At 42.6% G+C, this 16870-nt stretch overlaps 1 protein-coding gene across 2 annotated transcripts in view; it reads right to left on the reverse strand.

Annotated features, from left to right (window-relative positions):
• The window catches only part of zgc:171572 (protein bicaudal D homolog 2), a 128457-nt gene that overhangs the window by 21697 nt on the left and 89890 nt on the right, over window positions 1-16870 (reverse strand). For both annotated transcript variants that reach the window (XM_060931601.1, XM_060931602.1), the window contains exons 3-8: window positions 12431-12583; window positions 10473-10628; window positions 9091-9390; window positions 3645-3902; window positions 2702-3451; window positions 297-448 (exon numbers count right to left, since the gene is read on the reverse strand). In XM_060931601.1, coding sequence (XP_060787584.1) covers window positions 297-448; window positions 2702-3451; window positions 3645-3902; window positions 9091-9390; window positions 10473-10628; window positions 12431-12583 — 1769 coding nt within the window. The remainder of the gene's footprint in view (window positions 1-296; window positions 449-2701; window positions 3452-3644; window positions 3903-9090; window positions 9391-10472; window positions 10629-12430; window positions 12584-16870) is intronic.

The following is a 16870-nucleotide window of genomic DNA, read 5'->3' on the forward strand; positions in this document are numbered from 1 at the left end:
CTCTTGATTGTGGGCCAACACTTGGTCTCATGAGCCGCACCACATTGGTCAATTACATATTTTTTGTGTTATATGTCTCATGTAAAGCGATGTCACATGCAGTCCTTAAATGATGGATTTCTGGTTTCAGTAAAATTGTGTTTTTTGTTCTAACTCACTTCTCACTGCAGATTACTTTAGGAAAACACTGTCATATCTAAAAAATTATGTTTAGGTAGCTGGTAAAGATTCGGCACGGCCTACAGATTGAAGGTGCAAAACTTTGGGTGAAACAGTAAGTGAAAGCCGGTGCTTACCGGGTGGCAAACATGGCTCGAAGGGAAGAGAAGGTGGCAGCATCCTCTTTCAGGGCTTTGAGCTCGTTGCGAAGCTTCATCATTGTCTCAGTCACCATGGCCTTCTCGTTCTCATATTTGCTCTTCAGGTTGGCCAGTGCTACCTCAGCAGTCTGAGGGACAAGGACAGGGGGATATGATAAGGCAAACTGGCTATCTACAAAGCAATAAATCAGCTAATCAACGCTGAGCTAACAATTCAGAATGATTCAAGCATTGGATGACATCACAAACTGAGCTCTTATGTAACTCTTTTTAAATTTCTGTTTTATGGGAACACAGAGAATTGTTAAATAAACAGTTGCTCCAAAGAGGACTTAAAAATATATATACTGTGAGTGCTGGGGTACTTTAAAGGATGTCAATATTAGTGCTGTGCAGTACCATCGTGCTGTTAATGAGAATTTAAATTTAACTACAGTAAACCTGGAACATGATGTTGAAATGTCTACCCAGCTGCCTAACTACTTTTAAAGCAGATACGCAGAACCTTTATTTTTAAATACATTTCTGAGTGGATAGTATCTCCATCCTTGACTCTTGTATGCTGCATAAATGGGAATTAAAAAATATTTTTGAGAGTTAAAATCAACCGCAAAGTTGGCATTCGAGCTGCCCCGCTGAGCCAGCCAGCCCCGAGTGTGTCACGTCACAGGAACCGGTTTTAAGGCTGAGGCCTTTGACAGCTATAGACCAAAGTCAAATAAACAAAAATTTATGGTGAAAGTAAGAAATACTGTTACCGACTTGCTCAACTCAGACTGATTTGACTTCACTGATTGTGGGTGGACTCTCATTAAAACAGGATGGGTGTTATAACTTCTGCAACATACATGTACATGCATGCGTTTTCACTGATAAAACGTAAAAGGCTAATTAAATAATCAGATGAACTGAGACGATCACATTCTGAAGCAAATTAATCTTATACCGGTAAATTAAACACACAATACAAGTTACATGTATTAATCTAAATGCAGGTAAACAACGTGTTGTTTTTGTTGTTTTGTATCCAAATGAGAGTCGCTTCTTACCCGTCTGTGTTCTCGTTTCTTGAAGTTCGATCTTGTGGCTAATTGTTTTTGAAACAATCTGACTTTCAGTTGTTCGTTCAGTTCTCTGTTCATTCGCTTCTTCCACGTAAGGGCAAGATGGCTGCAATATCCAGCAGAGAAATCAGACGGCTGCTCCACTCTTTCTCCATTTTCTCCATTACTGAGTACTCCGCCATTACTGCTCGGCTCAGGCAATTACTAAAACCCAGGACGGGACATCACCGATTTTAGCAACAACTGCAGGGATGTCATTGCCCGAGCGATAATATGTCACGTCCTGTTCCGTCCCGGGTTTTACCAACAACCCTCGGCTCACACTCCGGGAGAACCAGTGCAACTGAACTTACTTTCCTTTTTTTAAAAAAAAATTAATTAATTAATTAATTAATTAATTAAATAAATACTTTAATTTTCTTGTAGTTTTATTTAATTGTTGGTACTGCACGCTCTTTCAATACGGGCTTATAGCCAACGCTCCTCAACAGATCAGAGGTCTCGTACGAGTCCTCAGTAAAATGTGCAGAGCAGAGGAGAGACCACTTCGTAGGCACCCAATGTGCCCGTGAACTTCTCGCAAAACGCGTCCAAATCTTTGCAGTTTGAACATTCTTGGGCCATGACTGCAACGTAAATCCACCTTCTGTCGTGTTGCTGCACCCGCCAGCAACACATCTGCGTGGCATGGCGATAAATTAGCTCAAAATGGAGGCTCGGAGTTGCAGTCAGCTCTGTGTTTTAGTATAGCGGAAACGGCGATGAGTCCGATAACCTTCCTGCGGTGATGTTACGGATGTCAATGTCATTCACTCGGACCGCTACCTATATGAATCATTTTAATCGTAAAAATTACAACATTAGATTTATTGTTAACGCTTAAAACTATTCCTGTGCCATTCTTGAGGTCTCGAGGCATTTATAAACGAAAGTGAGGCCATGGTTCTGCGTATCACCTTTCATGCTGTGTGATGGAACAACAAAGGTCACCTAGCAGCTTCAAAGAATCAGACACATACACCCACACTGCCCTGAAGGATCTGCACATACACTAATGCTCTTATCTTTATACAGTACAGAGAACAGCGGGCTTAGCTGTCAGCAATAAAGATGCTGTGATCCATGTGGAATCTGCTGACCAGACAAACAGGTGTGCCTCATTTTTTAATACACCCCTCATTTTATCATTCCTAAATCCTAAAGTATTATTCACACATTTAACGCATCTAATATTTGAATAGTAGGATTATGTTCATAAAATAAACCTCAATTTCAACTGTTATTCTTCAAATCAGGAGCAGTAGCAACAATACTAACCTGCTTGTTGGCTTTAAGGACAGTTCTCAAGGTGGCGATCTGCTCTCTTTTGGTGCTGAGAAGAGACTTGAGCTTCAGGATCTCTTCCACATTGGCCTCGTGGTCACGGTCAGCAGTGGGACAAAGCTCGGCAGAAGCCAGGCGCTGACGAGACAGCTCTGTGCTGCGGTCTACGGCCAGTTGCAGGTGTCTGATCTGGTCACGGATGATGGCTACTAAGTTGTAGATGTTCATTGGCTCTTTGCGTGGGTCAGCCACTGGGGAAGAGACAGGGGATGGAGATTCTGCCTCGGGGGTGGGGAAGAGTCCACGCGTCAGGAGGATGGGTGAACGACGGCCACGACCCTCAGGGCTGCCCCGATTGTTGGTATTGGTGCCAGCGTTGGCTTTGCCCTCACGGTAGAAGTCAAGCATGACACGGCTGGGCGTCTCATTGTTGCACATGCAAACATGGTGGTAAAGGTTGGCGAGCTCCTCACTGAATGTGGCCAGCTCGTCTTGTGCCACGCTTAGACTTCCCTGGCTCTCACCGGCTGCTTCACTGGCCCGGCGTAACTCTTTCTCCATCTGTGCCAGCTGCTCACGCTCTGCACGGCTGCTGCACTCCAGGGTACTCAGCTCAGAGCGGAGTGACGCCACCTGGCTCTCCAATCGGCTACGCTCCTCCTCAAGCTGCGATCGGCAAGCAGAGTATTCAGACTTCAGAGTTTTCAGTTCCTCTTTCAGGTGACCCGCCTCGGAAACAGCAACCTAGGATTTACAAATGTACCAAGTTAAACTAATGTTTTTTTGAATATTGCTCATTTTACCATTGGAATGTGTCCACTCATATCTACAGCATAACCTCATTCTGTACCCATAACCATACATGCTTGTCCAGAAGTGTGTGACAAAAACAAATACCATCCAACGACATATACAATGGACTCAACGCTAGTCTCACCTTGTACTTGCACTCCAGGATCTCAGGCCCATTGATGTCCACCTCATAGTAGTCGCTGTCCTCATTGCTGTCACGTTCTTTCTCGTTGTCCAGGGCTGACTGGCGCTCCTTGCTGGCGTGAAGCTTGCGCATGGCATTCAGATTCTCAGTGAGGCGGCTCACCTTCTCATGCTCCTCTGACAGAGCCCCGTGGGCCTGCTCCAACTGCTTTTGTGAGTCCTGCAGCGTTGATAGCAACGTCACCTTCTCCCGCTCCACCTGACCGATTAAGACAAGATGTGGTCAAATGGTGAATATTTAATAATTTTTTGGCTTCACGTGATAAAAATGAAACATCAAGATATACAGCAATACACAGTTCTGTGCAAAAGTCTCAGGCAACCTTTTTTTTTCATACAAACTCGGTTATAGATTTCTATTTTATGACTTCTACATTATTGAATCGGTACAAAACATTTTAGAATTCCACGTTAGGTCATTTTCCAGCACAAAATGTTACAGAAAAAAAGTTTGTATCTGAGCAGTATATTACATAAGAGACCCCTTTTCAGATTAAAAAAAAAAGAAAACATAATGAAGGCTATTGGGTTTTGGTGCAAAATGAAGACGCGAGTGTGACACACTGTAAAAAAAAAAATTAGTTAAGCCAACTTAAAAATGTAATGCAACCTGCTGCCAAAGAATTTTGAGTAAACTCAACTCCGGGCCAAATAGTTGTGCTGACTTGCTCTTTTAAGTCGACACAGATGAGTATTTTATGTTGACCTTACTTTATTTCGCAAGTTCAGTGCATTCAAATTGTGATGTTGAAATAAATTGAAATAATCACTCCAATTAACTTGGAAAAGCAAGTTGGCACAAAAAGCATTAAGTTATCCTAAATTGTTCTTTTAAGATACTTTTTCCACCTTTATTGGATAGGACAGTGTAGAGACAGAAGATGAGCAGGGGAGGGATCGCGAAATGACCTTAGGTCAGAATCGAATGCGGGGTCCCGGATTTATGGTATGGTACCTGAGCCATGACGCCCCAAATTATCCTTTTAAGTTCACATAGAAGAGTATTTTATGTTGACTTGACTTGCCTTTGCATTCAAATTGTTTAGTTGAAATAAATTGAAATAATAATGCCAATTAACTTAGAAGAGCAAGTTGGCACATCATGGTTCTAAGTTGAGTTTACTCAAAATCCTTTGACAGCAGGTTGCGTTACATTTTTAAGTTGGCTTGACTATTTTTTTTTTACAATGATTTAGTGCGCATTACATTTTTTAGTTAACACAAACCTCTCAACACTTAAGTTCTACTTCACTTTGCCTATTATTACACAAACGGAAACAAATACCGACATACAAGGAGGGAATTCCCTGGCCTCTGTTGAGGAAAGCTTAGTCTATACTCCTATATAACGTCTCGTGTCAGTTTCCACGGACTTCTCACTCCACCCAACCGTTGAAACTTTCGAACTTGTGAAGTGCGCATGCGCAGTGGCATCAGTTAAGGGGCGTCAATCAGCACTTGAATATACAAGTTCACTTAACTTAATTTTCCAATTCCTATGAACTTGTGGCGAAGGAAAGGCGTCTCAACTATTTTTTTTTAGTTACTTGAACAATTAGAAGGGAAATTTGTTCATTCAACTTAGAATCCTTTTTTCACTCAACAATTTTGCAAGTTACATTTTTTACAGTGGCGGCATGGTGGTGTAGTGGTTAGCGCTGTCGCCTCACAGCAAGAAGGTCCGGATTTGAGCCCCGTGGCCGGCGAGGGCCTTTCTGTGCGGAGTTTGCATGTTCTCCGCGTGGGTTTCCTCCAGGTGCTCTGGTTTCCCCCCACAGTCCAAAGACATGCAGGTTAGGTTAACTGGTGACTCTAAATTGACCGTAGGTGTGAATGTGAGTGTGAATGGTTGTCTGTGTCTATGTGTCAGCCCTGTGATGACCTGGCGACTTGTCCAGGGTGTACCCTGCCTTTTGCCCGTAGTCAGCTGGGATAGGCTCCAGCTTGCCTGCGACCCTGTAGAAGGATACAGCGGCTAGAGATAATGAGATGAGATTTTTTACAGTCAAAGTGTCCAGAAGAACTGTGGCTGGTTCTGCAAGATGCTCAGTAAAACCTACAGCTCATTTCCTTATAAAACTGCACTCACTGTACCTGAGACTATTATATTTTTTTAAAGCAAAAGGTCGTCTCACACCGAATATTGACTTTGTTTCACGTATTATGGCTTCCTGCTGTTTACAGTATTTTTTCTTGTTGAAACATTTCATTTCATTATTTTTAAGACATTTTTGGTCTACTGCATTTCTTTACATGTGCCTAAGACTTTTGCACAGTACTGTATAGTTCTTTGCCTTAAAGCCTTAACTGACTCAGAGGAATTACAAAATGACTGCGCTCTCATCCTGACTTGCATTTACATGCACTCACCTGACAATTGCTTTTTTCCCCCAGAGGAAATTTTGGCCAAAAAAAAAATTGGGACATGCAAAAAGCCAACAACCGCTCATGGCTCGATTCAATGGTTTTCATTTTCCAGGAAAATATGAAGTATATCAAGGTGGCAACGTTGAGGCCTGGTTCTGTTACTACATGCTTATACAAGTACTAAGGTTGCATGTATATTGGAGTGCTCTGTTCACCTGATATTCACTTCAGACCTGTATCTATTCTAAGAATAAGTTTTCTCTGGCCGTAACATTTATCGAAACCAAAACATTTAGAAAGTTTTGGTTTGGTATTTTTCCTTTCTGATACTATAGAGATTATGATTTTGGTGGCATTAAAATGTGCACTCCTACACACAATGGTGTGTGTGTGTGTGTGTGTGTAGGGACTCTTGGGCTACCAAGCAGAATAAAATGTAGCATGAAGCCATTTTAGAGAGGATCATGTTTTATTCTTGAGCGTCAAAGTTCTCACTCACCTTCATTAATAATTCAAGGGGGTAATATGATCTGCCCTAAAGGCCTTAAGTGTCTGGATTAAATTAATATTTCTGCGGATATATATACAGTGGTGCTTGAAAGTTTGTGAACCCTTTAGAATTTTCTATATTTCTGCATAAATGTGACCTAAAACATCATCAGATTTTCACACAAGTCCTAAAAGTAGATAAAGAGAACCCAGTTAAACAAATGAGACAAAAATATTATACTTGGTCATTTATTTATTGAGGAAAAGGATCCAATATTACATATCTGTGAGTGGCAAAAGTATGTGAACCTTTGCTTTCAGTATCTGGTGTGACCCCCTTGTGCAGCAATAACTGCAACTAAACATTTCCGGTAACCATTGATCAGTCCTGCACACCGGCTTGGAGGAATTTTAGCCCATTTCTTTCGTACAGAACAGCTTCAACTCTGAGATGTTGGTGGGTTTCCTCACATGAACTGCTCGCTTCAGGTCCTTCCACAACATTTTGATTGGATTAAGGTCAGGACTTTGACTTGGCCATTCCAAAACATTAACTTTATTCTTCTTTAACCATTTTTTGGTAGAATGACTTGTGTGCTTAGGGTCGTTGTCTTAGTGCATGACCCACCTTCTCTTGAGATTCAGTTCATGGACAGATGTCCTGACATTTTCCTGTAGAATTCACTGGTATAATTCAGAATTCATTGTTCCAATAGAGATGGCAAGCCGTCCTGGCCCAGATGCAGCAAAACAGGCCCAAACCATGATACTACCACCACCATGTTTCACAGATGAGAAAAGGTTCTTATGCTGGAATGCAGTGTTTTCCTTTCTCCAAACATAACGCTTCTCATTTAAACCAAAAATTTCTATTTTGGTCTCATCCCTCCACAAAACATTTTTCCAATAGTCTTCTGGCTTGTCCACATGATCTTTAGCAAACTGCAGATGAGCAGCAATGTTCTTTTTGGAGAGCAGTGGCTTACTCCTTGCAACCCTGCCATGCACATCATTGTTGTTCAGTGTTCTCCTGATGATGGACTCATGAACATTAACATTAGCCAATATGAGAGAGGCCTTCAGTTGCTTAGAAGTTACCCTGGGGTCCTTTGTGGCCTTGCCGACTACTACACACCTTGCTCTTGGAGTGATCTTTGTTGGTCGACCACTCCTGGGGAGGGTAACAATGGTCTTGAATTTCCTCCATTTGTACACAATCTGTCTGACTGTGGATTGGTGGAGTCCAAACTCTTTAGAGATGGTTTTATAACCTTTTCAAGCCTGATGAGCATCAACAACGCTTTTTCTGAGCTCCTCAGAAATCTCCTTTGTTCGTGCCATGATACACTTCCACAAACGTGTTGTGAAGATCAGACTTTGATAGATCCCTGTTCTTTAAATAAAATAGGTTGCCCACTCACACCTGACTGTCATCCCATTGATTGAAAACACCTGACTCTAATTTCACCTTCAAATTAACTGCTAATCCTAGAGGTTCACATACTTTTGCCACTCACAGATATGTAATATTGGATCATTTTCCTCAATAAATAAATGACCAAGTAGAATATTTTTGTCTCATTTATTTAACTGGGTTCTCTTTATCTACTTTTAGGACTTGTATGAAAATCTGATGTTGTTTTAGGTCATATTTATGCAGAAACATAAAAAATTCTAAAGGGTTCACAAACTTTCAAGCACCACTGTGTATATATATATATATATATATGTGTGTGTGTGAGAGACCCAAATATACATCAGGCAAGATGGGAACTCATGCCACGCACTACTCAATGACTGAGCTATTATACTCTCCCAGCGGTGGCCATCTTGAATCGGCTAGTTTCAAATCTTCGAGATTGATTGGTTGGTGGGCGACTGAGAGCTCTGGGGAAAGGACAGCGAGTGCATACCAAGGATGAGAATCACATTACTACTGTGCTGATCATTCATCTGTACTGGCTGACAGCAGTTTAATGTACTCAGAGAGCAAGATACAACTTTAAAATGCTTTCAGAATAGGCTGCTGTCACAAACATGCACACACACTTGCAATGAACACGCACAATGCATCTCAGTTTCCATGGAGATGGCCCTACCAGGTCGAAGTTTATGGGTTGGTTTCCTGACAGATGGCAGAGTTCGCGGCACCAAAAGAGGTATGGGGCTAGGGCAGCTATGCTCAAGCTCTACTAATAGTATTTAATCAGCATAGCTGTCAGCCCAATCACAACAGAGCATTTATCATACTCAGGACACAGTAACAAGTGCACTGGCTTCCTGCTAAATGAAACACTGATGACTTGTTTTGATCATGATTCTTGATTTAAATTTGCCGTCTTCTAAAACTGGACGTAAAAATTATGAAACTAATTTCGAAAGCAAAAGTGCAGATAAGGGAAGTGGTGCGTGTATTATTACATGTAGTGACTGAAGCACCATATATTTGGTGTACCGTCACACTACACAGATTACAACATACATCATGTTTGTCTGGCGATGTCTGCTCACAGGTCAGCGCTGTGTAATACCTGCACAAGTTGTTGTTTAAGCTTCTGGATTTCAGAGATGTTGAGTTCACTCAGCAAGTCATCCACAAGGCTGGGGGCTGGACGGAACAGCTGGTCCTTTTTGGGCGTAGACATCCGGTTATCTTCGGCATCCGGGATCTTGTCAAAGCCATTTTCATAGCCGTGGATGGGGTCATCATTGTTGGGCTCGATCATCACATCTTCGCTGAATTTCAACCCATCCAGAGAGATACTCAAGGAATTGTGGTACATGGAGTCCCCAATGTTCATGTACTGGGACAGTTCCTTCCTCATGGCCGCCTGTACCAAGAAATAAGATGCGCAATATGTGATGACAGGCAATTTACTTAGCAGTACAACCAAGATGTTTGAAAATATATCAGTTCACATGAGCGTATCTAAAACATTAATAATGACTGCATCAAATTAGATTCGGGTGAAATCCAGAAACAGACTTTTATTCATGCAGAATTTAGTACAGATTCCTGATTCTACACTTGACCACTACTTTAAAGTATGCTATGCTGAGTTGAACTGAAAACTGTATTGGTTGCTGGATATAAGCTCCTCATCTCATTATCTCTAGCCACTTTATCCTGTTCTACAGGGTCGCAGGCAAGCTGGAGCCTATCCCAGATGACTACGGGCGAAAGGCGGGGTACACCCTGGACAAGTCGCCAGGTCATCACAGGGCTGACACATAGACACAGACAACCATTCACACCTACGGTCAATTTAGAGTCACCAGTTAACCTAACCTGCATGTCTTTGGACTGTGGGGGAAACCGGAGCACCTGCAAACTCCGCACAGAAAGGCCCTCGCCAGCTACGGGGCTTGAACCCGGACCTTCTTGCTGTGAGGCGACAGCGCTAACCACTACACCACTGTGCCGCCTGATATAAGCGCCTATGACACAAAATTATCCGCATTCACCAATAGCAGCCTCTTCATGTACAATGTCAAAAGGTGGATGAATGTAAATCCAAGCAAAACATAGCACCGACACTCCCACATTCCACAGCGACAACTGTGGGGTGTATAGAGCCAAATCTGTGCGACTGGCTTGATGAGAATGAAGCAACATACTGTGATACTGTGTGATACTGAAAACTTGTGGGATTATTTGGAACAGCAGGTGGAACACCAAAACAGGCTATGACGTTGAGCTGAACTGCACCCTGATAGCGAAAGAGTGGACTAGAACTGACAGGAATCCTCTTGAGATGCTGGAGGAATGAGGCGTAATCAAGTAATAGTGAAGAAGTGACAGCATGGCCATGGTATGTATGTGTTTCAGATGGCAATTTAACTAAATAAGAGTGTATTGTATCTTATTGCTTTTTTTTTAATATTTGTGTGTTGTGTCTGCTGCAGCTCCTGCCTTCTGCTCCCTCTCAGTCTTGATGGTTTCCAAAGCTTCTCCCAGCTGTCTCTCGGCTATCTCCTTCAGACGGATAGCATCCTCCAATTGGCTGTTCAGGAACTGCGTGTCCTCCTCCAGGCGACGAATCTCATGCTTCAGGCCCTCAAACTCCACCTACAAATCAAAAAGTGAAACAGTTGTGATACTTTAGTGGAGGTGAAGCCTATACATGTTCTTATGACCCATTATAACTCACGACAAGATGAATTCAATGATTTATGCACAGTGATGGCCAATTCATTAGTGCAGGGGTTTTCAAAGTGTGGGAGAGTGAGCCCCCCCTCAGAGAGCAAATAAACAACAGCGCCCCCCCTCACAATTTTTGTTGTTGCTACACTTAATGTTCCATTCGTATTTAAAAAAAAATGGTTGTTGTACACATTTTTATTTTTTTCTTTTACACATTTTAAACATCTGTGCTTTTTAAAACATCTTTTTTTACACATTTTAAACATCTGTGCTTTTCTTTTTAAAACATCTTGTTTTACACAGTTTAAACATCTCATAGCATCGTTAGCTAGCACCTCTTGGCAGACAACACACTGTGGCAGTGGAGCATCTTCAGATCCAGTCCATGAAAATCCAAACTTTAAATAATCGTGGTCATACTTCCTTCTTTTTCCAGTCCCCCCAGGATTTTGCGGGCCTTTTTTGTGATTGTTGCAGGCTAAAATGTCTGACGTTGCGGGGTTTTCCAAAAAATTACGATGAAAGTTGCAGTGTTTTTTAGTTTTTTGTTGCGATTACATTGCGGGAGGAAGTGAAAGTTGCTAGAAACTGTTGCGATTTTCTCTTTTTGTGATTAAAATTGAGTGATATGTTAAATATTAAGTTATTACTGAAAAACTATTGATTAAAAAAACAGACACTGAGAAATGGTCCTATAAACAACTTTACCAATATAAAAGATTACCAGGACTACAAAAATGCAGAAAAATAGGCTTTACTTATCCAAATGCACCTGTTGGTTCAAAAGTTAAAGTGCATAGAACCTCACAGCACAACATGAAGTTACCTTCAAATATAATATAAATGCCTCAGCTTTCATGTAAGAAGAAAAACTATTAATACTAGTACTGTGTGCAGGCAGTCTCTCCTGAAGACTAAATTAAACAATAATTATAAACTAATAAAATAAATGGCTCAGGCTTCATAGAAGAAAAAAAAACAATTTGAACAGAATCTCACAGTATGATGCTGAAGCTGCCTAAACAATGGAAAATAAAATACCATTTTGGCAAAAATGTTGGCAGCCATTAATTTCTTGTATTAAGTAAAAAAATAATTTAAAGTGCACACAGTCCTTCACTGTAAATATAACACACTTTCAGTAACAGAATTTAAGCCTACATAAACATTGTCTCGCACATGCAGTGTTCCCAGATACTGCTGACATTTTCCAGCCCAAAATATGTTCAAAATCCGCCAAAATGCACTTAAAACCGCCCAATCTGGCAACACTGCGCGCATGCTGCTTCTCTTGAACGTATACACGGAAGTAAGGCGGAAGGTAGTTTGTCGACGTCACCTCAAGACTGCTGCAATTCAAATTTGCGGGAAGGTTGCGGTGATTGGATATAATTGCAACACCGCCCTGAATTCGCGGGGATTGGTTGAATCGCAACATCGTGAAATCCTGGAGGGTCTGATTTTTTGCTTGGCCCAGACTCTGTCTCCTCACTCACTGTAGCTTTAGGTACTAAAAATCGATCCATTTTGTCTCTGGCAAAGGCTAGCTGAAGTTCGCTAAATGTCCGCAATAGTAACTTATTCTGGCTTATGTTTCCTCACGTTGCACCCCCCCGAAGAACTCTGGCGCCCCCCAGGGGAGGCGCGCCCCACACTTTGAAAAGCCCTGCATTAGTGCATTCATTAGATTGATGCCTTGAGTAAAAACATAAATAAATAAAGGTTACCTGGCTCTGTTTGAGCACAGACACATGTTTCTGCAGCGCAATGTTTTCCTCCTCCAATTCGCTGTAGTCCTGCAGCAGACGAGCCTCGCGGAATTTGTACTCCTTGATGTCATCACGGAGTCGGGACCTCTGCAGCTCCACCACCTGACTGTTCTACAGGGCAAAAATGAAAGATAGTTTGAGTGATTTTTTTTTTTTTTTGTGGCAGAGAGTGAAAGAGGGTGATTTTCAGTTGTCATGGAAACCACACATTTCAGGATCACACTTGGATGGCCAAACTGATACAGATGGTCAACATGAGCAATGTATGTGTGTATGAGAGCAGGAGACAGATGGTGATTACTTGAAAATCAGTAAGCGGATAAAATCAGTAAATCCAGAATGACAAACATATACCTGCACAGTGCATTACAGGGTTATTCAACTAAAATTTGTGAAGGTCCAGTTACATAAAAGGTCTGGATAAGCAACTAATAGAACTGAATGGTAACAACTGTTTCCTTTAAATGCTTTACCATTAATGAGGAGTCCTTGGCGATAAATAAGACTCTCCTATTCAATGCAGTAAGTTCTGTTTTAGGTGGGGTTTACATTAGACCGTATCAGCGGATCATCAGATTAACGTTTTTAAAACGATTAGTGTGCACACAGCAACGCCAATACACGATTCGCGTGCACACAGCAACGCCAATACACGGATACGCTCGGCTCCGCAGGCATCCTGCGCTCCAAATCACTCCGCCCTGAACAGCGAGTGCCCTCTGGAGGGTGCGCACTCCGGGCCTGCGCAGCTCACAGAGCGCGCGAGTGAAGTGCACAAGCCACGATTCGGGACTGAGCCGCTGTGTGTGTGATCCCAGCGCATATCACTTACCACTTGCAAGTGGAAGGATGGCAAGCCTAAAGACAATCATAACTACACAATGGGCAGTATTTGCATCAGTATTTGCAGTATTTTCATACTTTTATACTCTTTAATGAAAGGTGATACAAGGCGGAAGTCCGCGCCGTTTTTCAGCAGTCGCGTCACATGACCAACGCCAGCGAATCAGGAAGGTGGATGTCACAGTGACGTTGTCCAATGACGACGCCAGCTAGAGCTCAGCACAGCGTATCCGCGTATTCTCAATGTTTACAAAGCACCGGACCAGACACGATCTAGATTGAATACGTGGACCCTGGTGGATTCCCGTTTCCCGGCGTTTCCAGGCGGTTTAATGTAAACGGACAGTGCATCCGCGAAGAAAACGAGACAGATACGGTCTAATGTAAACTTGGCCTTAGACGAGGGCTTCATCTTACCCTTTTTGCCTAGCACCCCAGACTCAGAGGAGATTCATTCATTTTTTTTAAGTCATCATTTCACTAATCAGACTGCAGTGAGTAAATGAAATGAAAATTCTATCAAAGTCTGTGACAATTATTCCTCATCTGTGAAAATTACAGTTATAAAAGCCATGTATAGAAAACTAAAGTTGCTACAATGAACAACTATGTTATAGTCACTTTTCAGTTGAGTCCTCAAAAATATTTTCCTGGGTCTACTGCAGTCTGGACCCTGATGCATTACTTTATGGTCACATTTATTCTTTCCGCTATGATATATTCACCTTTCATTTTCCAGACCTGCCCTTTTTGTGTGCCACCAGTGCCCATCTTCAATCATCGACCATCTTAAGCCATAATTTCTCATGCTATCACTTTTTCCTTATCCCACTCTCCATCTGTCTTTTCTCCACCACACCTCCTCATCAGAGAGGACCCAAAGGAAGCCCAGAGAGGAACATGCTGCTGCATATAACGCTTTATCTTGGGAATATGCATGCGTTAGAATACGTTCTCGCATCATACACAGACGTTTCAAACGCCAAGGTACACATCAGTTCAAGTTCTAGGTAACCCTGCCCTTTTCTACTCAGCTGTTGCAATCCCTGCTAATAAACAGTTGTCATGACATCATGTAAATCCACCAATGATTGGCTTCCAAATTCAACAGGGACGGAATTAGAGCTGGTAGTATCTGGAGACAGCCATTCTGCAAGGAGTCGCTGAACACATGAGCACCAAGAATCCTTTCACATTTATGAGGTTTAGAATGAATAATTACTCACAGTGCAAAGACTGTTGAAAGACGGGAATATCAGTCTAGCCTAAGAATGTAAGACATTTTCTTTTTTTTCAGGTTCTGCTAGCAAACTGAATAAATAATAAGCTTGAATGAACCATTGCTATTGATTATGTTAAGCATATAAATGATAGGGCGGCACGGTGGTGTAGTGGTTAGTGCTGTCGCCTCACAGCAAGAAGGTCCTGGGTTTGAGCCCCGGGGCCGGCGAGGGCCTTTCTGTGTGGAGTTTGCATGTTGTCCGCGTGGGTTTCCTCCGGGTGCTCCGGTTTCCCCCACAGTCCAAAGACATGCAGGTTAGGTTAACTGGTGACTCTAAATTGACCGTGAGTGTGAATGGTTGTCTGTGTCTATGTGTCAGCCCTGTGATGACCTGGCGACTTGTCCAGGGTGTACCCCGCCTTTCGCCCGTAGTCAGCTGGGATAGGCTCCAGCTTGCCTGCGACCCTGTAGAAGGATAAAGCGGCTAGAGATAATGAGATGAGATATAAATGATAGGTTTACGGTAACCCAGATTACTTGAATCCATAACGGGAACAGAGCTATGTAAAAGATCTTTTTCAAAAACAAAACAAAAAACCCACTTTATTCCTGTTCAGTTATTTTAGGAACAGTTTCAATAGCTTAGCCTCATTAGCCCAGAATCAATAGTACAGCAACAGCAGCATTGTATTTGCCCTGATCTCAAATTGTTTGGAGAGTACACATTTTTTTACAAGGTTATTGCCTTTGAAAGAGCATAACAGCCATAAAATATGATTCTCAAGCATGCAAACTGATTAATTACAGACTACATAGCTAATTCATTAAACTCTATTGGCCTTGTTACAAATAAGGTTACAGGTAAGAGAAAGACTGGGCAAGAATTAAAAAACAAAGGGGGGGGGGACAAATTTTTACAACAAAAAAACCCCCTAGCCTTGAGCTTTCCTATGGGCTCACAAGAAGACTTGTGGATTCAGGTTTCAGGTGTCTGCCATACTGCCATAGGGAGGGGTAAAACTTCTTGAATGCGACAGCTAAACCACAGAGGTTGGCACCTTTGGGGTGGTAGTAAATTCCATATGGTCCAGATGGTTATTGAGGGATGTAACTCCACAACACCCTTTCTCCTTTCACATCAACTATAAGGTTAAAGGGGAACAGAGGGCAATATATAGAGTAAATATAACAATAAAACACACATTAACGAACCTTATTCAAGACTTACAAAAGTTTTTTGTTCTAAGGTTGGAAAGTTATCGTGTTTTGAAAGTAGCTCGAGCAAACTATTTCCGCAGTTTGAACAGCCCGCCATGATATTAATTTTATCCAATCAGAATGCACGTTCATTTTCTCTGCGTAACACTCATGACGTATGTATGTGCCCAGTTGTGTTGGCTCATTGAGGTTGGGAATAGCACGTGTGAAATACCTGTTTCTGCCTCTTGCGACGATTTCGCAAGTCCACGGGTGGCGCCTATCTCATTGCAGCAAATAAATTCTGCTGGACTCGTGAGCAACTCCACGTTACATTTTCCGCACGAGCACCGCGCCGTGTCACCTGCACGCAGACGCTCTGCCCCACGCTCGCCACACCCATGGTCAGCATCAGTCTCATCCTCGCCGTCATCCGAGCTTTCTTCTCTTATTTCATCACCGGAGTCGAGAGTACCTCTCCTAGCTATTTTAAGTTCGTTTCTTAAGACAAGGATTTTTTAAGATGTTACCTTGTTGACAGTTTCGGCGAGAATCTTCCGCCTTCTTCAAAACAGTCACCAGATGTGTCCTGGGGGAGCGACCTGACAGCAGGAGGCGTGAACTACCTGTCAAATTGGGTGGGACGTTCACGCCTCCGTAGCGTAACATCAGCTGATAAGGCACGTCACCGCTCGACATCTGGTGACTGTTTTGAAGAAGGCGGAAGATTCTCGCCGAAACTGTCAACAAGGTAACATCTTAAAAAATCCTTGTCTTAAGAAACGAACTTAAAATAGCTTTAATAGTTAGACATAAGTAGTGGTTAGCGCTGTCGCCTCACAGCAAGAAGGTCCTGGGTTCGAGCCCCGGGGCCGGCGAGGGCCTTTCTGTGCGGAGTTTGCATGTTCTCCCCGTGTCCGCGTGGGTTTCCTCCGGGTGCTCCGGTTTCCCCCACAGTCCAAAGACATGCAGGTTAGGTTAACTGGTGACTCTAAATTGACCGTAGGTGTGAATGTGAGTGTGAATGGTTGTCTGTGTCTATGTGTCAGCCCTGTGATGACCTGGCGACTTGTCCAGGGTGTACCCCGCCTTTCGCCCATAGTCAGCTGGGATAGGCTCCAGCTTGCCTGCGACCC

Source organism: Neoarius graeffei, chromosome 10 (genome assembly GCF_027579695.1).
Source record: "Neoarius graeffei isolate fNeoGra1 chromosome 10, fNeoGra1.pri, whole genome shotgun sequence".
Classification (NCBI taxonomy): Eukaryota; Metazoa; Chordata; class Actinopteri; order Siluriformes; family Ariidae; genus Neoarius; species Neoarius graeffei.